This window comes from Mytilus galloprovincialis, chromosome 6 (genome assembly GCF_965363235.1).
Source record: "Mytilus galloprovincialis chromosome 6, xbMytGall1.hap1.1, whole genome shotgun sequence".
Lineage (NCBI taxonomy): Eukaryota > Metazoa > Mollusca > Bivalvia > Mytilida > Mytilidae > Mytilus > Mytilus galloprovincialis.
In genome coordinates, this window is record NC_134843.1 from 25,369,003 (window position 1) to 25,394,095 (window position 25,093).

A 25,093-nucleotide genomic window follows, 5' to 3' on the forward strand; every position below is an offset into this window, starting at 1 on the left:
ATATTGTTTCCTTTTTTCCTATTCTGACAGCAAAACTGTCTTCAATTTAACTGCTATGTACAGAGTTCTTTTTCCTTCAGGTTTCAAGTTTCATTTTACATTTCTAATCTTTGTTTTCCATTCGCATTTTCGCTACTTATTATCATATTTTTTATAAAAACAAAATGGTTGCCACTATATGTTAGTTAAACATTATAGAATAGCTGTGCCAGAGATGACAATGGATAAGTTTCAAAAGTCTTACCCATTTTCTCACACTTCAATCTACGATATTGACATCAATGAATAAGATTTAACATCAGATTTTGTTTACCTTAAATAACAAACACTGGGTTTTACATGTGGACAGCATGTTTTTATCTGTCCTTAGTACCTTAGATCTTTTTAGGGTTTTGTTGCTCAGTACTTAGTGTGTAATTTGGTGTTATATATATATATATATATATATATATATATATATACAAAAAGAAATCAATACTGTTATAGTACATGCATTTAAAAAAAGTACTGGTATAGGACCGAAAAAAGTACTGAATTTACGAATTAGTGGGTGGAACATCAAGTTGTCTATTTTGATTCATTCTGAGATGATATGTCTTATTTTTTCCTTACCTATCAATAATACTTCATAGATTTTCATAAGACGTTTATGAATGTCTTTTTTTTAAACTTCAAAAGATTTTTGAATAACAGAACATAATAATTTTTTCTGAATGTAAAGTTTAAGTATATTGCAAGATGTTGATTCTTCTAGTATTGTAGATTTGATATGCACAAATCCTGCCATTTCCTTACTTCGGTTTCTAATGCGAGGAATTCGTTTTTCTAGAATGGTTGCTTTATGATGTGTGTATTCAACTCAATATGAACTGACTCAAGAGTTTCTGATTTCTAGGCGGACGTTTTGGACGACAAAGGATCACTAAAGGTTGAAAAAAGATAAAACAGTTTCCCAAAATTAAAAATCATAATACAGTCAAAAATCGATGCTATGCTTACACACATGATTTTTTTTTACTAATTAACAATCTGTATTAGTAAGGTTAAACAGTATCTTTCAGATCAATGCATTGCAATGTTACATCATAGCTACTAAATGTCCATGACTAAGGACCTATTTGGTCTTTTCATAGGTTCTCGTCTGACACCAGAATACCATTTTTCTCCTTCGTGGAAACTTTCATTTCTATTTTCTGTATCCCATGCGTGTTTATGTGGGGAAATATAATTGTTTCTCTCAACTTCAGGATACCACATTTTTTCTTCCGAATTTCCAGTGTTTTTCATTCCTAGTTTTCGGTTGTTTTTAGATGGAGAAACATTGTTGTAATTTTTAATATCCCTTTGGTCTGTTATTTTGTTGTTGGATTTATTCGATTTGACAATTCTGTTGTAACAAGTTGCTATTATCTGGGACACCTGCAAGAATATAAAGGACATATCCAAAAATAAGGAGATGTTGTATGATTGCCAATGAGACAACTCAAAAGTGGTAAGCAATTATAAGCAATCGTACGGCCTTCAATAATGAGAAAAATCCATATCGTATAGTATAGAATGTGGCGGGGTTTAACATTCAGACAGGATATAGTTATGATACTGTTTTCATGTCATTAAGGATTGCATATTTTGGTATCAATATTGATTCACTCATAGGGTCTTTGCATCGGAAATAAACACATTTATTCTAAAACCAGTTGTTGGCAGGATACGGGTTATGTTCTTTTCATATATTTTATGATGGTATGATACTTAACCCCTAATGGGAGGGAGTGTACTTGATTTTCATATGATGAAGACATAATCTTTCATTCAATTTAGTTGAGATCTGGAGCTGGCATGTCAGTAACTGCTAGTAGTCCTTTGTTAATTTATGTATCATTGTCACTTTGCTTAGTTTCTTTTGTTACCTTTTCTGACATCGGACTCAGACTTCTTTTTAACTGAGTTTTACTATGCGTATTGCTATGTGTTTCTTTATTCTACATTGGCTAGAGGTATAGGTATCTCACAAAACATGTTTAACCCTGCCGCATTTTTGAGTCTGTCCCAAGTCAGGAGCCTCTTGCCTTTGTTAGTCTTGAATGTTTTTTAATTTTAGTTAATTTATATGTTTTGGAGTTTAGTGTGACTTCCATTTTCTTTGAACTATTACACATTTATTTAAGGAGCCAGCTGAGGACCACCTCCAGGTGTGGGGTTTTCTCGCTGCGTTGAAGTCCCATTTGTGGCCTTCGACTGTTGTCTGCTCTTTTATCGGGTTGTTGTCTCTTTGACATATTCCCCATTTCCATTCTCAATTTTATCATGCTTACAAGGGGTATTTACTGAGTTGCAGTATATAATGAATAACCATCAATTTGTCCTATTAGGATTGTGTTATTTTTAGACATGGTATTCCCTATCTGCCTTTGCATTTGCTAGCAAATACTCCGGCACATGGAATTCCCTAATGACAAATACACCGGCAGAAAAAAGAAAATCGCAATACATAGAAATTGGTGAAAAATACTATGTCTCTCATCCAAACAAAATACAGCATTATTACATAAGGTAGAATTAAAAAAAAATGTATCTAAGACTAAAATATCAAACAGTACCCATAGAACGTCCAATGGATTTAGTGTATAAACTTTTGTAATTTATTAGAAAACTTATTATGATTTATAACATGGGAACATTAAATCGAGGTGTGTTATTCCATTACACATAATTATTTTATTTTTGATTTAAGGACTTGACCTTATAGAACCTACGGATTAATATTATCTAATTTCTATAATATAAGAAAAGCGTATCTTTCTTTTTCCGATTGAAAACTATGCTGTAAAATGAATATACATGTCGTAAATAAAATTATATTACACTTAAGAAAAAAAAATTCAAACAATTAAGATATGCTGTTTCATAAATAGTAAGGACTTTCACTCAGTCAATACGTTATATATGAATCTGTTATATTATATTGACACTCGGACTTCGTCCTCGGTCAATAGATGCATACCTCCGTTGTTATTGCTCCGACAGTCTCTTTGGACGTTATTCATATAGGAGCAAATGTAAATATATTTCATTGTGCTAAAGATATTAAAGTGTTTTATTTTCTCGAAAGAACAATATTGTTTTTGTTTTATCTATGATGTGTTTTTAGTTAATTGTTATATTATTTATTTTAAATTTTAACCTTCCTTCAATCAGAACTAATATATAACATACCTAACTATATCAGTCCTATTCAGGACCGATAACTCTGTCGATGGATATTGGCGGGTATACAATGTTGTTGAAATTAGAGCAACTGTATTAAATGTCTCTGTTAAAATGTGTCCAATAACATTTTTTTTACAGAAATTAAACTTGCAACATCGATTTATAAATAAGTAAAATATTGAATTAATAAAAATAAATGACAAAATCATATGCAATGAAATCTCGTTTAATTTTCTTTGAAAACAACAAATCTTTTTCCATACACATCTGCCATCTTGAAAAATCCCGAAAAAAATCACTTTATTAATTCGAGTATATTTCGCCAGATATATGTTTTAATATTCTGAATCGATTTGCAAATTATTACTTTTATTTACGGAATTTTGAGAAATGGAAGTACAAGTAGACATTTGGTCGCTAGATTTTAATATTAAGTCAACGGGGACTGAAATAACGTGATTTACGAATATCCAAGGAGGTCATTTTTTCAAAAAATTAAACTGTCAGAATCAGCATTTTTAGATATAAATACGTTCAAATACCAAGGATTGATTTGCAAAAGTTAAAAACAGGTCAAGTTGATGAGAAAATTATATTTTATTGAAGCACCTATGCAATTAAATGGGACAAAATAATTCAACATGGCGGCTCACTTTACGTCATCAAAGTCACGTGATGTCATACTTAGTTGGATATGCATTTCATTCCAAATATTTGCCCATGCATGAATCGGAGTGTCGTTTGTTTCAGAGGTTTTATTGAAGGTGTAATCTTTTCATCTTATTCATAATGTAATTCTATTTAATTCTTATTAGTTATACGTATTGTTCCTTTTGGAACGATTTCTTGCTCTACGGAATACTCGTTTTGTAGCTTTCCACCAACTCAGTAGTCAGTGTTGTTGTACTCATAAAAACGAAAACTGACCATGACATGAAAAAAAAAACGCCCAAAAGGTAAATAACAGTCTTTAAAACACAACATAGAAAACTAAAGACTGTGCAACAAAACCGGAGTTGATGTCAGGTCCTTACGTATTCAGGTTTTATACACCCTTGGTTTTCAATTCAAATGTTTGGAATTGAGCGTTATTGATGAAAGTAAAGACAGAAAACCGCTTCTGCTTTTTACATAGTGTTATTTTTATTTATTATCTATTCATTTATAGCTATGATTTTATATATAGTATTAAAAGCTTGATTTTTTTGTGTGCTTGTGCAATCAAAATGTTGACTTTTATGTATAATTTTTTTTTTTTTTTTTGGTAGAAACGTGTCAACAATTACTCTACTATTTAAAAGATTTTAAATCCAAATGAAAATTTGTTTAATGAGCAGAAAACTACAAGGTATCTGATGGTAAAATACCTTCATTAAACTGGATATCCCTTTTTTTATATCTCTACTCGATCAAGTGTAAACAACAAGAAATGAAAGCGTGTTTCTGTGGCGCCGAAATATACAAATTTCACAAATATGATAATTGTAATTAAAATAAATTTTCAATTAAAATATATGTTTTAAACATGCTTTACCCGTAGTGAATTTGGTTCAAGTGACGCGCTACTGTTTAACAAATAAACGGAGAATCTATTGATGACAGTCTCATTTACACTTTGTTATCGTACTGGCATGTACTGTAGCAGAAATTTTCGTGGGGGATTTAATTTCGTTTATTTCGTGGTTAACAATTGTCCTTGGATCGAACATAAAAGGTGTGTAGAAGCCAATTAGTGTATGCAGGTTAAAACACTTGATTGGTGCTCATTGTTACTATTGAAATGCAATTATTGAATTTTCCCAAGGTGAAAGTTCAGATCAGTTTTATTAAGTATTTGTCAATTATAAAGTGACATTTATATAACTATTTTCTAGACTTCAAAACCACGAAAATTAATCCCCACGAACTTACTTTTGGATACAAAACCACGAAGTTTTAACCCCACGAAAATTAATTTTTATACAGTATTATATAGTTTATTTTATATCTTATATGAAAATTCAGAAGGATGATATTACCTGAATCAGACATGTGATTGCAACAAGAGCTATAACAGGAGTTTGGTATGTATCTGCTGTCTCCCAGAACACGTCTATACAACCCTGCAAAAGAAATCGGCACATGTAATAATATTTAAGTTTGAAAATAATTATGTGAATAAAATAAGATGACACTTAAAAGTCATAGAAACAACATCCTTACGACATAAATAATCAGAGACACTAAAGGACCACTTACAATTATCAAACAATAATCAGTTGTCCTATATAATATGTCAAACTAATTGTTTAAGGGTTACAAAAATGTAACATCTATAATCGTGTATTCTATTAAAATATATAAAGAAAAAGGACACCAACTTCTTGGTACAAAAAAACTAAAATTGTGCAGGAGATGTTATGATGTCTCTCTAAACAGCAGTTTGGGTAACGTTATGAACTTTTTTCTTGTGTCGAAAGAATCAGTTTGTTTAATTTCCATTATAACTAGACCATACCCGCGACATCGCGGATTCATGACTGAATTAAAAAAAAACTACGCCTAATTTTTAGCCTGCCGATTTTTGGAATTTGTATCGTCATTTGGTAAAGTCACGCTGATTATAAGGTGTACAATTATTCCCTGTATAATGACGAAGATCAGGTGTGATTGTTATCCGTGTTTATAGCAAATCCTGAATACACCGTTTGGTTGTGCGCATGCCAGAGGTGGAACGTACAGATTAGGTAACAAGTATCAGGTAATTTTGTGACATATACTATTGGTATTGGTAGCGGATTCGACCCAGAACTTGTTGGTACGTCTCGGTAATATTATTAATGTGGAAAATAAAAGGGCCCGGAATGGTGTAATTTTTAATCTTCACCATTGTCCTATATTATTTGTACATAAGATTAAATTCTGCGGGCAGTAAGTTGACTGAGCTTGCGCGAAAGCGTATATGTTACGGATCGATAACGGTCCCCGAATTTGAATATTTTCTAAAAAATTGGCGTTTTCTGTGGAAAAAAGATTGTTTCAAAGACAAATTTAGGAAGTACAAAACACTACATTTATTCGTCATATCACAAATATTTCCGACTTTGTATGGTTTCATAGGAGTTGCGGCTCAATGAAATCGGTCTCTTCCTTTAGTAGTATAGATTATAGAATACAAACACCTTTACATCATTGGCTTCCCGTTATTTCTAACATATTTCATGTGCATTTGAAAACAAATTATCACCAGTGATCGCGTTGTGGAAAAGCAAAAACAAGTGAAGACGAATGCTAACCAAGATTTGTGCATGTTAGAGGTCCTCGTTTCCTTCATTATTTATTCAAATTAATCACACAATCTAGCGCTGAATGTTAAGACTGAAATTGTATTAATTTTGTTTTCTTAATGAAATGTATAACTTGTTGCTGAGAAAGACTTTATGCACAAAAAAATGATTTACGGTTTTATTATGTACAGATTCAATTTCAATTATGTGAAAATGATACTTGGTAAATGTCGTGGGTCCAAAGTGCTTTTCCCTGTATTTTATACCTTCATCAGGAACGCTCAAACCCACTCATTCATTCACCATGTCAATTATTTGAAATATTATGTACATTTGTCATAGTAAACTTTTTTTTGTATTGTAGAGTTATTGATTTTTTTTCGAATTTTTAACTTCGCAACTTCTAAGGTAAAAACGTTGCTTTTTTTTAAGTTCGTACTTTTTTTGCCTCTGCTTCAACTTTTCCTTGAAGATCAAATTTACTGGAAAGATGTTTTTCCGCAATTAAAATCTAATTTCGAAATTAGCGAAAACAAACCATAATAAACATTTCCGACTTGACAATCGTTTTTAACATTTGTTTAAAGGGATTTACTATTGATTGCATGGTATATATGTATGAGCATGATTACGATCTATTAAATATTTTCTATACTTAAGTAATCTCGGACCAATTTGGATTTGCATATTGCATAGACACCTTTCTATTGTTGAAAACGGTATGCTAATCTGTAAATGTTTGGTTGTGTTTTGTATAGTTGCCATTGTCTCTCTAACAGATTCACTAAATAATCTATAATTCGCATTTGCGGGTCTGTTATTAGTATTGCTGTTGTTTCTTTTTTTTTATTTTTGGTTTTCATCTTCGTCGACATTTGCCATTATGTATTCCTAAAATCAAAGATATCCAGTGTCAACAGTTATACGTTACCTCAAAATAAGAGATTATAAATAAGAGATTATAATAGCGTTTTTAAAATGCCGGTGAAAAACAAACCTTTATACAATTATTTCAGAACTAAATGTTCCTTCTGTTATGGAAAAGAAAGGCCAATTGATGGTCTATCAATTCATGACATTAGCATGAGTATAAGCTCAAATGGAAATTACATACCCTTTTATGAATATAATCTTTTACTCTACAAGGTCCCTGAAAACCTCGTGGCTGAATTTCTATTGAATTGCAGCAAGCCACAGAAAAGTTGATTGTGAACGGCTTGATATAAGAATGTCCCGTTTCTCCCCATTTCTCATCAAAAGAATTTGACAGCTTGAAATCTGTGTATCCATGAATACCGCAACAGTTGAACTGAAACATTACATATATACTATGTTATAGCCTTTCTGTGTAGTTCGATAACTTTACGACAGTCATCATTAAAATCATGCATATGTAAGTACTTGCTCTAAATTGCAAGAGAAGAACGGCAATCAAATTAAATACTTAAAAATCATCTTGCATAGTTTTAAATGAAACAGTTTTTTTCTATGAGTGATTATAATTTATTACATTGCAATAAAGGTGGCAACTTCTTTTGATTCATTTATGCAATGTATATAGATTTTTTTTGAAACTCTCACAAATTAAAGTTATATTTATATACATTAAAAATTTAGATAAGAAGAGTTGGTCAAATGTATTTTCAAGTTCTACAGGTTTATATCTTTTTATTTTTGATGCAGTTTCTTTATTTGTTAGTTTAGAAGATAATCAAAAAATACAAAAAGTCGACGGAAAACACACAACATTATATCCAAGCAAAAAAAAAAGACTAATAATCAACGAAACACAACAAAAAAGCTAAATAATGACAATCACTTTAGTGATATAAAGCATAACTTTACATGTAAAGCTTCACATAATTTAAATTCTCAGGTGATAACCTTCTCTTAAAATCAAGGTTCATAAAACATCAAGCATCTTTTTGCAATTTATTTTCTTATCAGTCTATTACTAGCATAAAGGTTTAGATGAATATAAAAAAGTCATGAATTAACGTTTCTTAGTGCAATTTTTACTAACATACAATTATAGACAAGCCGAATTAGTTACTATAGACGTTGCTTATTTTATTTCATTCTCTAAGTTAATAAAGACATTAATTAAATATTATTATCTAGTCAAAATAAAGAATGACAAAGATCCCTCAATCAATAAAAGAATGTGGTTGAATAATACTAATATTAAACATCATCACGGAGAAATGATAATGCCTTAATGCCAACATATGCTATCTTGAATTATTTTTATTTATTATGACTTTTAAAGATTTATACCTGCTGCATAAAAAGGTTCCATCCAATGCTAACAGGATCGTTTGATTGAAATCCTTTATAAGATTCATCTAAACTTTTAAAAAAGTGCTTAAATATAAGTTTATTCACCTGAAAGTAAAGCAAATATAGTTCAACATATTAAAATTCGGGAACAGTGAAAAATAATCTTAATATATATGCTAGGTTCCAGTTTGTTAGCACTTAAATTCGATGATAATTGAATAAAAAACTGTGGAAGTTTTTGTTGCGGGGTGCAGCCAGTTGATATTCAAAATGTAAAATCTGTATGTAGAGTACAGATATTATGCAAAATATAAATAGTGTGGGTATGATATTGAAAACAGGCGAGGTCAAACACTCGAAATAGTTTTAATTTAAAATACAGTGAATTCAGGTGCATCTAAAGGATGAGCATCGTCAATCATATTTATACAAACCATATCGGGACTTAGACACAAGCCAGTGGAAGATAAAACTAGAGGCTCTAAAGAGCCTGTGTCGCTCACCTTGGTGTATGTGAATATTAAACAAAGGACACATGACAAAATTGTGTTTTGGTGATGGTGATGTGTTTGTAGATCTTACTTTACTAAACATTCTTGCTGCTTACAATTATCTCAATCTTTAATGAACTTGGCCCAGTAGTTTCAGTGAAAATGCTAGTGAAAATTTACGAAAATTGTTAAAAATTGACTATAAAGGGCAATAACTCCTTAGGGGGTCAATTGACCATTTTGGTCACGTTAACTTATTTTTAGGTCTTACTTTGCTGTACATTATTACTGTTAACAGTTTATCTCTAACTACAATAATATTCAAAATAATAAGAAAAAAAACGGCAAAATTTCCTTAAAATTACCAATTCAGGGGCAGCAACCTAACAATCAATTATCCGATTCATCTTAAAATTTTAGGGCAGACAGATCTTCACCTAATAAACAATTTCATCTCCTGTCAAATTTCCTCTAAATGCTTTGGTTTTTGAGTTATAAGCCATAAACTGCATTTTACCCCTATGTTCTTTTTTTAGCCATGGCAGCCAGCTTGGTTGGTTGGCCGAGTCACGCCACACATTTTAAAATTAGATACCCCAATGATGATTGTGGCCAAGTTTGGTTTATTTTGGCCCAGTAGTTTCAGAGGAGAAGATTTTTCTAAAAGATTACTAAGATTTACGAAAAATGGTTAAAAATTGACTATAAAGGGAAATAATTCCTAAAGGGGTCAACTGACCATTTTGGTGATATTGACTTATTTGTAAATCTTACTTTGCTGAACATTATTGCTATTTACAATTTATCTCTATCTATAATAATATTCAAGATAATAACTAAAAACAGCAAAATTTCCTTAAAATTACCAATTCAGGGGCAGCAACCTAACAAGGGGTTGTCTGATTCATCTGAAAATTTCAGGGCAGATAGATCTTGACCTGATTAACAATTTTACCCATGCCAGATTTGCTCTAAATGCTTTGGTTTTTGAGTTATAAGCCATAAACGGCATTTTACCCCTATGTTCTATTTTTAGCCATGGCAGCCATCTTGGTTGGTTGGCCAAGTCACGCCACATATTTTAAAACTAGATACCCAAATGATGATTGTGGCCAAATTTGGTTTAATTTGGCCCAGTAGTTTCAGAGGAGAAGATTTTTCTAAAAGATTACTAAGATTTACGAAAAATGGTTAAAAATTGACTATAAAGGGCTATAACTCCTAAAAGGGTCAAGTGACCATTTTGGTCCTGTTGACTTATTTGTAAATCTTACATTGATGAACATTATTGCTATTTACAGTTTATCTCTATCTATAATAATATTCAAGATAATAACCAAAAACAGCAAAATGTCCTTAAAATTACCAATTCGGGGGCATAAACCTAACAACGAGTTGTCCGATTCATTTGAAAATTGCAAGGCAGATAGATCTTGACCTGATAAACAATTCTACCCCATTGTCAGATTTGCTCTAAATGCTTTGGTTTTTGAGTTATAAGCCAAAAACTGCATTTTACCCCTATGTTCTATTTTTAGCCATGGCGGCCATCTTGGTTGGTTGGCCGGGTCACGCCACACATTTTTTAAACTAGATACCCCAATGATGATTGTGGCCAATTTTGGTTAAATTTGGCCCAGTAGTTTCAGAGAAGAAGATTTTTGTAAAAGTTAACGACGACGGACAACGACAGACGACGGACGACGGACGCTGACGACGGACGCCGGACGCCAAGTGATGGGAAAAGCTCACTTAGCCCTTTGGGCCAGGTGAGCTAAAAAGATCAAATCATAGATCGAAGAAAAACAATGTCTAAAAGACCAATCCCCAAAACACCACACAATAAAAAAGATGGAGCATCACCAATCATACTAATTTACAAAATATATGATGGCGATGACCGCTCTTAAACGGTGACATTGGAGAGTAATTAATTTAAAACCTATTTAAAAGTAGCAATGCAAGTTTAAATACGCTATATCATATAGGTTTAGTTGACAAGTGTAAACACCAAAGACTTTGGAAGATGACTTGTTGTCATCAAACATTGAAAATTAACATAAAAATCATTGTGTGGATGTGTGGGTGTGGGATTTCATCAGACAAAGTCAATTAAAGTGTTAGAAATGAGAAAGTGTGGTATAATTATCAATGAGACAACTCTTCACAAGAGACTAAGTAACATAGAATTTTGCTATTATTGGTCATCATATGACCTTCAAAAATGAGCAAAACCCATTCCGTATAGCAAGCTATACAAGACCCCGAATTGACAAATGTAAAACAATTCAACCGGGAAAACTGCCTGATTTCTGTACAAAGCCATAAACGAAACATAAGTTTGACAAACAGCAGCAAGCGACAACCACTGAATTACAGGCTCCTGACTTGGGACAGGATTATGTAGAATGTGGTGGGGATACACAGGTTTATTTCTTATGAAGCAAGAATTTTGCAGTCTGATTGGTTTATTACGCTGGTGTAAATAACACCCCAACCAAGTTAATCCGGTGATAAAAAAAAAAATCAAAAATATGTTTAAAAAATAAATCTGTTCTCCAAAATAATTTTGTTTTCTAATTCCCTAAAAAACTTTTTTTTCCAAATTCCATAAAAAATGATATAAAAAAGGAGTATTTGACAATGTTCTAAATAGTTTTAGAATTGTACACCCAAGGTATAAAAAACGATTAAAGGAAGGCTTCATAAGAAATAGATTCGTTATCTTGGTGTAATCCGGGGTGTATGGAGTTTTACATCGGTGTTAAAAATGCATACACCATATGGCTGCGCCTCAGGGTGTATGAATTTCATCACCAGTGGACAATTCTGCACTTCACTGATTACACCAAGATAACTCATATTGTGGGCGCCCCCTTAACCTGTGACAGTGATGTAAAAGCACAACACAAGATCAACCAATTAAGATCGGTTGAAAAGGACTTAACCCTCAGATCGATACAAAACATAAAACAACTTACACAAAGAAAAAAGATACAAAGTACAGATCGGAAAATAGTCGAATTCGTGGAAAGTTAATGCAAAGCCAATAATAAATAATTAAAATCATCTATCTAAGACTAAAATATCAATCAGTTCACATCAAACACCCAATGGATTTAGTGTAAAGACGTCATTAACAGTAAAAGAAAAAAAATGACATTGTGCAATACCAAAATATTGGTATAGACAGAATGAAGGATCGTGAGTGTACAAATGTGTATGGAGCAATAATTTAAGTTGGGTTTTAGTTTATTGATAAATAAATAAATTTTATGCCGATAAAACAATATTAAAAGATATAAATACAGTGTTAAATTTGGTATCTTTTAGAATTAACATTTTCAAAGGATCTCTATAGTTATCAAAGCTACCAGGATAAGTTTAAATGGATCGTATATAAATTTAAGGGTTCGGTAAACATCATTGTAGAAATAATGGTGTGCTATACCCTTTGCAATAAGTTTTCGACAGTTACAACCCCACTTCCAAACCAAATCATTGTATATATGAAGGAAATTTGTAAAGACTTAAACTATAAAGTGTGGTAACAAAATCCTTGACTTAGTAATTTACCAGTTATACATAGATTACGTTCATTTAATTCAAAAACTTTACCACGTACATGAGCATAGAGTACAATTTGGGATATATAAATTACGTAAGATGGGACCAAAGGAACATCATCATTGTTATTGTGTAATTAACGTAAGTAGTGTATAAATCATCAATTATTACCATTCTGCATTCAATTTGACTTGTTACAGAAAAAGATCTCTAACAAAAATGATATAAAATAGAATCCAAAACTAAAATCTAACGAAAATGTATACGTATATAATAGACAAATTTATTGTCAAACACGACACAACAAAAACCAAGCACTTAAAAATAAAGCTTTACATTAATCTTACATCTAATTTTATGTCCATTCTTTCAACGTCGTAGAGGTATTTATGTCTTAAAATGTATATACTGCAAATTGACTAAGTACCTAGTATCTAAATTATTGAAGATTTGTAGTAAAATCATAGTTAAATATTCCAATTTAATAGGTTTTTTTTCCCGCTCTTTCTCGGCTCAAATTAGTGTAAGCAACAGCAGTAAAATTAACATTTTGAATACCTACTATGGTTCTATCAGCTGAAAATAACATTACTGCTGTGATCTGTATTAGAGTAAGTACACTCAAGGCCAGAACATACTGAAAATAAATAAATAATGTATGATGCTATTGTTGTGACGAGAAAAAATGTACTTACCACAAAAACAAATTAGTTTTGGGTACATTTGGAACTCTATATTCCTGAAACCGTTATAATAAAAAAAAAGCATTTAGGTTAATTAGAGAATAATAGAGATACGAGAAATCTTTAATATCAGTGAATAGCTACACAGTTTCTGAATTATCATCTCAAACAAACGAAAGCGTAGAAGGTTCAATATAGAGGGCAAATTCGAAATAAGAGATCAAATATTGCAAAATCAGAAAAAATGGGATACAAAATTCAATATAAGAAACAATCAATTGTAAGAAATATCATATTACGACCAATGAAACGTCTTTTTAACTAATTGTAATATTCAAAAGAGTGCACGTGCTGATATGTATGACCTGCCTTTGCGAGATCTTCTCATTTTTTTCTCAAACTATTTGTATAATATTGAATTCAAGATCAGATAAACCCTTTCACGCGGCAATCTTCACCTAATAAACATTTGAAGGATCTAATATTGTTAATTTTGTGCTCATAGTAATTCAACTAAGAATCTGATTTTATAACCAAATTTTGAAGCTGATAAATAAACATGCATCTATGTCAAGCACGGTTGAAGCCTGTCCGACGATATCCCTGTTCAACTTTTTCTTTTAACCAAATAAGTAAACCTTTTTACTTAGAGTGTAAAGTCACATGAAGTGAGTTTTTTTGTAATCATAGTGATTAGGAAATAAATAAGCCAATGCAGGCATTTACACTAAACTAAGTCCTCTATGCACGTCTTTTTACATTTATAACGAATCTATAACGTATTATCGACAAATATTATTTCATTGTGTAATGTTGATTGCTAGCTTATAAACTTTCGAATTGTTGCCAAAGTTCAATGGATAGTGACATTGGTAAATAATTAACACCGAATCATGGGGCACGTGAAAAATAAGTGAATTGATAGAGCGATGTGTATTTTTTCCTCTATATTTTCCATGCGTTTCCATTTGTCAATCAAACTTTTTCATAACAGCTGTTAACTGATATGGTGTATTGAATTAGTTATTTAAGAATAAATTATTACTCCCAGTGAACGTTTGTTTACATTCTTTTATTACGGTTGTACCCTCGCATTTGCGCCGTGCGGTGGCCGAACTTCGCAAATTAGTGTACGGAAAGATGATAATGCAATAGCAATACATTTCTGAAGGTTTTGATAAGATAAAGGATTTTTTTTTACACAAAGTCCGCGTGCACCTTTTTTTACAGTAAAACTAAGCCATTTAATATAAATAAGAAGATGTGGTATAAGTTCCAATTAGACAACTCTCCATCCAATCCAAGTCACAATATATAAAAAGTTAACAATTATAAGTCAAAGTACGGCCTTCAACACGGAGCCTTGGCTCAAGTCGAACAGCAAGGGCCCCAAAATGACAAGTGTAAAACAATTCAAACAGGCAACCAACGGTTTAATCTATATAAAAAACGAGAAACGAGAAACGCTAATGAACGACACAAACAAACGACAACCACTGAAGAACAGGCTTCTGACTTAGGACAGATGCATGAAAATGCAGCCGATTTAAACGTTTTAACAGGCGTCAACTTTCACCCTAACCTGAGACAGTAGTGTAACATTACAACATAAATAGTCACACAATATAAAATGTCATTTGAAATGGCTTAACTCGACCAAAAAGACATTTTAACAAAAACAAGTAAACATTCACTGATTGAATACGTTTAATCTATGACACAATATAAATACAACATCAAAAAGTAGGTGCATATAGACGTTAGTAATAAAAAAGAAGTAGGAAGCGTGTCAATAAGACAACTTTAACCTCGGACAAAATGGTTTTAAATAAAACAACGTACACATGTAAATTTAAATATGAGGATTTTGTTGTTAGGGGTTTGGAAGTAAACATCTTTTACAAAATTAATGAAATTGTTGTTCAGAGTACAAAAGTAAAAATTTATCGTCATACTAAATACTTATCAAAGGTAGTACATTGTAAAAATAGTGAGACGAGATATAACACAAAATAAGTAAATATTTAATTACAGAAATGCATTACAAATAGAGTCAACAGGTCAATGCAACACGAAAGTACGATTTGAGAGTACATGCAGTTACTGGAAGCTAGTTAAAAGCCAAAAACAAATAACTATAAAAATTATGCATCAAAGACTTAAATCAATTAAAACACATCCCAGGCATTAGTGTTTCAACGCCTTTGACAGTCAAAGAAGGAATGACTTATGCATTGCCAAAATAAAAGTACCCACAGGCAGTAGGATCGTTAGGATATAACCTTATAATGAATATGTACCATGTAATATATAGATAAAGCAATCTCTAAATAGAAAATTAACGTGGAGGTGTATTCGCACATAAAAAACATCATTCGAAAAGAATACAAATTTTGTTATGTTTTAAGGTGTTTAAGTTATGACATATCGATGTTAGTACCAATGTAAACAATATTAAAAGATCTGATTACAATATTTATAAGTTAATCTTTACTAATACGTTTGTCTAAAGGGTCGATGAGTTTACACCCATCACATAGTGATTTTCGCGCTTTTAGTACAATATTACCATCAAATTAAAGATGTTAAATTCCTTTTTTAATAAGTTTTCCACAGGTACAGCCAAATTTACTGATAAAATATTTGTATTTATGAAAGAATTTAGTAAATGTGTTAAGTAATTGATGGTAACGAAACCCCTGACTTGATAATTTACCAGTGATGCATTGATTACGTTCGTTAAAATCTATGACATCACTACACACATGGGCACAACAAATGAGTTGGGTTAAATAAACACCGTATGATGGAGCCAAAGGAACATCGCCGTAAAAAAAGGAAAATTAACAATAAGGAATGCAAAATTGTTTCTTTTGTCGTAAATTTTTGTGTGCAGTTTTCCTCTAGAAATTGAAAAGTCTAAATCTAGAAAAGGACAACTACTGTTGTTTATGTTAGATTTATTTAAAGTAAGTTCCTTTGGGTATATTTCGGTATTATATTTGAAGATTATGGATTACTTAACGAAAACACATCATCAAGATAACGGTAGGTATTGTTGAATGTGTCCACCAGCTGTAACAGGGACGTGTCTTTACTGAGTTTGGCCATAAACTGTAATTTAAAGCAATACAGGAATAATGCATATTCAACTTTGTTTTAAGATTTGAAATATCATATGACTTTAAGAAAAAAAACCATGTGTTCACATTTTGTGTTTCATGTTTTTTGTGTTTGTGTACAGATTAGAACGGAGACAAAATATAAGATGGATTTTGTCAAAAAAAAACCAATACAACACAACACATACTGTTTACCTAAACTTTTACCACATACAAAGTATTGATTTACGAAAAAGTTAATATGTAATTTCACTACAAGCTAATCCCAGGGTTGCTGTTTAAAGTTTAGATATTATAATAATAGGAATATTTCTGTAGGTCTATGATAAGGTAATGGATAAAATATGCATCAATAAGTACCATCATTGTCAAACGTCTTGCTTTACGATACATTCCGACTAAACCAATAACTGAAATTGCACAGATGGTAGCACCAAACACTAGCAGAAAACATCCACATGCTCTGATGAATCCTTTATAATTCATGTCTTTTAGTGGATCTGCCATTGTAACATTTGGTGGGTTTCTGATTTCTATGTTTGGATACCCGTTGATAACTGCCAAATGAGAACGAACATGTTATTTCATCATTACAAACACATTTCATCATCATAAATTTATTATAAACTATAAACTCATATTTGTATTTCGTTCATTGTTTTTTTACCTAAGTCAGGCCAATATTTTTCTCCTTTGACTTGTTTTTACATTTATCAATTCGATGATTTTTAAAGCTGACTATGCGGTATGGGTTTTGCACATTGTTGAAGGCCGTACGTTGACCGATAGTAATTAACCTCTATGTCATTTGACTCTGGTAGAGAGTTTTTTCATTGGCAATTTTACCACATTTGATTTTTCAATGTCATTTGTTTATCTATTAGTGTACTATTATGAATTATATTAGTGATGGGGATATCAGGATTTTTTCATTTTTTGTCCAGTATAAACTGAAAAACATGCAAAAAGAAATTCCGTAAAAATATTGTAATTAATGTTAAAATATATACATGCATTAATTTACAGATAAATGTCATCTTTACATTATTATAGCATGGGCAATTCATGTTTTATTTTGTGTGGCTTGTAATAAGAATTCAAAAAAATCAAGAGATGTGAAATGATTTCCAACTATTAAACTAAAATTCAAAGAACAAAGGATATACACATTTGAATGCTCTAAGTTCTTCATCGATGAACCAATTACTGCAACCAACAAACACCACTGGAGGACAGATGCCAGGGTTAGAAAGAATGTGGCGCTCATGCCGTCCCTTAATTAGGACAGTGGTGTAACTGTCAAAGATGGGTCCAATTATTTTCAATGTTATTGATTAAATTACAATTAATGATTACATCATTTCTCAAAATAAATGATTAAATTAATGATTACATTGGCATTTAATCATGATTACATCTGATTACAATAAATTTTAACATAACCCATTTGAACATGATGAATGAAGGAAATGAATAAAGGTTTCATATAACTAGATATAAGAAGATGTGGTATAAGTGCCAATGAGACAACTTCCATCCAAGTCATAATTTGTAAAAGTAAACTCTTATAGGTCAAAGTACGGTCTTTAACACGGAGCCTTGTCTCACACCAAACAACAAGCTATAAAGTGCCCCAAAAATAAACTAAGATTCATAGCAATACAGGAATAAATCTGCTATTAAAGTTAATGCCCATAGGAAAACTTCTACTTGTCGATACACTTTATCGCCAAAACGTACATATATGTTGTCCGAGAGAAAATTTAAAGCTTTAACCATATCTTCACATTTCCAGTAATTGTATCTAGCATACTTTCCTTTTTTTTTAACTAGCACTTTTTGAGAAAGGATTTTATTTGATATGTTATTGAATAATAACTTTATCAATTTAACCACAAAGATTCACAACATATATGCATGAACATTGTGTCACTGGTTTTGACCATTACACTTTATGATCATTAATCTCTGAATTATTTTAACTTCAGTCGAATTTTGTGTGTTTCTGTAAAGTTTTGCATCGATGGACATCTAAAAAAAAAAATTAACCACATTGAATCTGAACGACTTCATAAAAAATATTATTACTTCCGATATTTTTTGTTTTAGTCAGTAAGTCCTTATTAGTATTTGCATATGATAAACTCCAGAAAATGGTAACTGTGAGGTTTTGAGTCATCTATAAGCATTTATAATTTGATTTCATTCTTTAGAATTACGTAATTATATTGTAAGAACCGCACAGTACATATAAGAATTTGTCTAAACTTTTCGGAATTTTGGGTCCTCAATGCTATTCAACTTCGTGTATATGGCCTTTTGAACTGTTTCGAGCGTCACTGATGAGTCTTTTGTAGAAGAAACGCGCGTCTTTGGCATACACAATTGTTTTAGATTTATGAGTTTGACTGTCTCTTTGGTATCTTTCGTCCCTCTTTTGTAAGGTTGGTATCCTTGATGATTTTTGTTTAACAAACCTTATCGATATTGTAAACTATATTGAAGATTGAAAGACTTTTGTACTGGTACCTGTTGCACAATAATTTCAGAGGAAATTGGCTAATGCTAGCTTGGTTATATGTAGGCAATAGAAGTTTATTGAGTCATAGATTGGTGATGAAGATACAAAACAAGGTAACAAACAAAAACAGGAGGAATCCAATGAACTCCCAAAAAATATTAGGATTAAAATATGAAACCAACTTTCAAATTAAAATTGTAAAAATATTGAATAATAAATGTTTAAAGGAAGTTCAAATTGATAAACATAGAACGACATTTTTTATATGAAGTACGGTTTACATAAACTATTAAATTTTCGGATATTTTTATTCGCCTTAACATTCGAAAAACAACTTAGTGTGTTTTATGAATTTGTGTCCTGCATATAATGATATGAGACTGTTCATACGATAAACATATCTAAAACGTTTACTTATAGTTTATCTGTTAAACGAGAAACTTAAATTATATTCCTCAGACCAGACTAAGGGTTATTAGCTTTAAATAGTGGTATTTGTGTACATTATGCAAGGAATTCATGTAAAAATAATTGAATTCGATTAATTAATATAGGTCTAGCAATTGCTGTGCATTGCCAAGTTCTTTTGAGGAACTGCGGACCTACCTATTCCACGATTAAATGATATTAACATTTGATGAATGCCCTGAGTGTATATTATAATTATATGGCTTTACAAATGTACGCATTGTGCTTGCTGTATGAGCACAAAATATGTTTGACCCAACGATACATGGAAAGGGTTCTTGTCAAAATTTTACATTGCAAATTTCTGTAAACGTAAACCTTCAATCATGTTCCTGATATTGTCTTTAGCTTTGTCGAATGTTGGAGTAAATTTCTCATCCATTTTGTCAAATCCAGCAATAATATAGATCCCACCGCTTACTGATACAGTTCCTATCATCTAAAAACAAAAGAACAATTGTTATTCTTGATGAGGTTGGAGCGAAAATAAAACCAGCAAAATACCATGTTTCTTTTTTTTTTAATTCAAATAATTGTTCGGTGTTTAAATGCCCATCAAAAGGGTAAAGGATAAATTCCAATAAAGTCCGGATTCTACGTCGTCAACATAATTGGGGTGTTGGTTAACGATGTATCTGACTTTTCAGGTTTTAAGTAAATTTCATGAATAAAATAACTGGTGTGCATAAGTTCTAATTGAAAAATGAGTAAAGGAAAAAAAATGCAAGAAATACACCTCAAGTTTTCACATTTGTAGTGGCACGAAGTTTTTCTTCCAAACAAAAACACCTTCTCTGGTGTTATGACTCATTAGAAACGTATTTCATTGGCCCATATTTTTCATTTTTCAATTTTAATTTATCAACATGCAGCCTAAATGTAGAATAAAACAATGGAATCTGAAGCAAGATTATATATCGAATAAACATTAATACGTTTTTAGGACATAACAGTCAACTCAAATAAAGCATGAAGGTACAAAGGTGCACCCGACTTTCTGTTTTGGATAAGATAATTGCTCATTTTTGTGTATTTTTATCGAATCGAATTATTTATGAACATTTGTCTTTGATTTTAACGTTTACAAATATCTCTAAGCTCCTTAATATAAATGTAGTATAAACATATATATCAGATACAAAGAATTAATTTATGCAACTATATTAAACTTGGAAAGGACATAGAAACAGCAGTAAACAATTCTCAAATATACTAATTTGGCCATCCCCTAACTTGCATTGGTTATATAATGTGTATGGCGTGTGAATTCTTTAACGAGTCCCGGGACAAGAAATCACAACACGTCTCGGTTATTTTTTTTGTTGTTGTTGATATTTGAGGATTTTTAGGAGTAACCTCAGCAGTTGCTATTAGCTGTTGTACTTGCAAATGATATATTAATAACTGTTGTATGGTTTACATGTGATTTATATAATTTATATGATTAACATCGTTACGAGCGACTAAATGATATATACTTTGCTTTTCATTTTAATTCACTAAGGAAAGACAAGCTTTAGTTTCGGACGAACGAAGTGAAAATAATCATGAACAAGAATGATGGTTATTGGGGTAGGGTAATGCTATTTTTTTACATTGAGAGCAATATTATAGAATGATAAGTATTTTCAAAATCTTCTGATAATCTAAGGACTTTTTAAAAAATGTTTATGTTTTCCGATTCCATACTGCAATTATTAAGTAACACTATACATACACATATGAATGTAATTTAGAATGTTAACTATATGATATTTCTCCATCTGATAACTTTTTATGAACTGCCTTTGATATATGCAATTAAATTTAATTCTTAAAATATTTGAATATTAGTTATACATTTTCATCACATTTGTATCGCATTAAAAAACCATTTTACTAATACTTTTGATTTGAAACAATAGTTAATTTCAATATATCCTTCAAAGCTGATTCATCTCAAAATTGTAAAGGTTATGTGTATGTATAAATGTATACATTAAAATCAATTTTAATTTTAGAGAATAATGAATAGAAGGATCTCACTTTATATGAAAGAAATACTTTATCAAATTCCGCGTGTCAGAAGCGATCAAACTGTCAAGTAAGACATACATTTTATAAACGAATAATGGTTTTTTAAAAGGCAAAAATTGTAAATTATAATAGTTGATATCTGGAAAGTACACGTTATAAACATTTTCAAATTTCATTTAATACTTACAAATATTATAATATTGCAGACATAAATAAATATTGCACATATTTTTTCCATATTGTCCAGATTGATGTATTTCATTCGACTATTGAAAACAGGGACGCTTCAGTTAAATACCTGTTTGATTTACTCCTGCGAGTGTCTGTGATTCGTCAAAAAAATATAAAGATAACGCGGACTTTGGCAACAATAATTGACTCAGACAGGCGGTTCTGTGTCTTAATAAATCAATCTTATTGTTGATTCCAACAGTTTTGTGACTGATAAAGGTTGTAAGTTCACTACAATTATCTGAAAACCATTATTGCAACTCCTGACTTTTACAGAGTTGGAAGATAAGCAACTTTTTAACAGTTTAGGATATCAAAAACATAATGATAAAATTGAGAATGGAAATGGGGAATGTGTCAAAGAGACAATAATCCAACAAAACAGCAGAAAACAGCCGACGGCCACCAATGGGTCTTCAACACAGCGAAAAAATACCGCACCCTGAGACAAAACATGATTGAGCTCAAGTGCTTCGAAAGGACAAGCATATCCTGTTACACTAATGTAATAAAGACATGTAAACATGTAAACATTCGGTGATGACAGAGGGAGAAATATGGTGTCTGAAACGACAGGAACAAACCTCGCTTATATGTGATCAATTTGTTTCAAAAGTCCACAAAGAAATGGAAAGTTAGCAATAGGAAATTGAAATCATTAAATATTTTCATTGCCGTAACTTTCCTTTGTCTTCCCAACCGACCCAACCGACCCTTTATTGTCAACTCCTAAATGTAAGTCATAAGGAAATCTGAACTGTAAATGCGGTATCCTTAATTTCAAGTTCGCCAGGATACATAGGATCAACAGAGGCATCAAACGTTTGTTTTTTTCAGTAAATGAGTGTCACATAAATATTGGAATGAGAAGTTTCAAGATAATATACGATAAGGAGATGCGGTGTGGTTGTCAATGATACAACTATTCGCCAGCGTTCGAAAATGAGAAAAATTTCAAACAAAAAACCACCGCCCTAATTTCGGACAAAACAATAAATCGAAACCAAGTATGACAGAGATCAACAATTGACAACCACTGAATTACAAGCCTTTGGACAGGCACATATATGTTTATCAGTGATCTCTGTTATGCAAGCGTCTTTCCGGTTTTCTTGTGAAACGGATGTATGAAGTCTGTCTCTTGTGAATCAAGAAACCAGTCGACTAGAGAAGTAACAGAGTACATTACTAAAGGAATGTGATTGTCTGTTGAAAAATACATCCTTCAAACGTAACAATAATATTAACGGTACCACTTTCATTTCACCGGATTCGCAATTCGCATTAAATCTTACTTGTTACTTATGTACTTTATTAGTGCTTGAATCAATAATATAACTTTTATATATTTATTTTCAATATTTATTTTAAAAAAGTGAATAAAATGTATTTCAAATATTATGTAGTTCTGGATTTTTCAACCGGTTCTTTGAAAAGTGCTGTTCATTTAGGGCTCTAGCAGAGTTTCTGGGTTGATATTTCACACACTCAGTCGACATTTTTTTCTTCATTTTTTTAGGCAAGCTTATAAGGACCTAATCAACAATTTGAGATGCAAAACAAATGATGTAAAAATAACCTGAAATAGAAAAGCAATATGCAATAGAATTTATTTTACTATTATTTTTAAACAGTAAAAAAAAAGCATAGCTTCCATAAAGTTTTTTGAAAACATAACACGTTTCATCCTTTTCTATTTAATATAAATTTGCATCCTGCATCCTATCAAATATCATGTGTTAAATTTTGAACAAATTTCAATATATTCACATTTTCAAAATAATAATAATTATGATAATAAGTGGATCCAGTATTCAATTCAAGCGCATCATTTTTTCTAGTAATGTACAATTTTTGTAGTCAATGTTATCATAGGTAAATGAATTTTCCTACAGTGTTACCAAATAGTGCATGAGTTCATATTTCTATTTTCAGTGAAAATAAAAACAACACTTTTTGAATTTTGTGGGTCCTAAGTGCCTTTCATGATTTACCTAATCAAGTTAATTATAAGTAATCAACACACTGTAAAGGATCATTTAGTTATCAGGGTGCATATATCAATTTAAGGTATTTGGAAACATTTCAAACGGGATAAATAATTGTGATAATACCATGTTTAAGGATCAGATTACGAAAAAAGACTTTTACAGGACTATACAAACACTGAATGATAACAACAGGGGATAACTAGCATTTGTCTTCTAAAACGTTCAACACGTCAGATCCTTTAGCTGACTAGGTGGTCAAATAAATGCTTTTGTCTTCAAATAAAACTCAAGGAATTAATAATTTTTACTAGTTCCAGTGTGATTTAAACAAACACTTCCAATCAAACCAAAACAAACTTGTATGTTATGTCCGTCAAAAAACAAATCTTTGGTGTTACGTTAACTTCAAGTAAAGTCTGATGCTACACATCCCTTAAAGCATAATGGGGGAAGTTTCCCTTCAGAAAAAAACCCATCTTCTTGCTGTATAATATATATATATATATATATATATATATATATATATATATATATATATATATATATATATATATATACTATTTATACAAAAGGCAAAGTCTTTTTCAAATCGGTTACCAAAAAGTGGTAATATGGAAGGATAAGCATAGTAATACAATGTGTAGGATATTTTAAAACCTAATTTCTCAACTTGTAAAAGTCATGTTTCTTAAGTGGTCAATATTGATCAATAAAGGACTATATTATAGGAGATGATTGTGTCATTGAAAAAAATGGCTTAGGTGTATTAGGTAATGACATAGAATACTTACATGTATTTATCAAAACAGAAATCATAGGAGTGGCGCTTTTATTGCTGTTCTAACATCAAGGACAGATAATCCACTTGAGGCATTTTATATATTAAAAACTTAACTTACAGCTCACTAAAACAAGTCCTGTTTCGACAGTTTACAATATTCTGAGATAAGTTTAATCGTATTTCTTTCAACATAAAATATTAGAAATACCCGTTTTCTTTTTGTTTAACTTTTAAAGGTTTGTTTTTTCTTGTGTTTCTGTAACATGTGCAAGACTTGGGTTTAACATGGTATATTTCTCGTTATACCTGATATACATGAACTATACTTTTAAGTATAAAATATATTACTCTAACAAACAAAAGATAATATTTGGTCATAGACCATTCTAAAACGACCGTTATTACTTTACAAAATGTAATGGCTTCTCGTCGCCTGAAAATAAATTAACCTTCCACAAACCAACCC

The 25,093-nt window shown here is 31.1% G+C and overlaps 1 protein-coding gene across 1 annotated transcript; it reads right to left on the bottom strand.

Annotated features, from left to right (window-relative positions):
• Nucleotides 1-1,077: 1,077 nt before the first annotated feature.
• Nucleotides 1,078-21,895, bottom strand: LOC143078055 (uncharacterized). Its single transcript, XM_076253053.1, has 8 exons — nt 21,812-21,895; nt 19,927-20,047; nt 16,980-17,176; nt 13,377-13,451; nt 8,754-8,861; nt 7,591-7,785; nt 5,229-5,312; nt 1,078-1,419 (listed from the first exon to the last, which is right to left on the bottom strand). The coding sequence occupies exons 1-8, from the start codon at nt 21,884-21,886 to the stop codon at nt 1,093-1,095; spliced, it is 1,182 nt and encodes a 393-aa protein (XP_076109168.1). The 5' UTR covers nt 21,887-21,895; the 3' UTR covers nt 1,078-1,092.
• Between the last annotated feature and the right edge of the window lie 3,198 nt (nt 21,896-25,093).

Excerpts from the sequence above, each read along its gene's own strand:
- LOC143078055 (XM_076253053.1), bottom strand. The coding sequence starts at position 21,886 with ATGAAATACATCAATCTGGACAATATGGAAAAAATATGTGCAATATTT. Across the intron at positions 5,313-7,590 it reads AAGATTATATTCATAAAAGG|GGTTGTATAGACGTGTTCTG; the intron begins GTATGTAATTTC and ends TTTCTTTTGCAG. Across the intron at positions 1,420-5,228 it reads CAATCACATGTCTGATTCAG|GTGTCCCAGATAATAGCAAC; the intron begins GTAATATCATCC and ends ATATTCTTGCAG.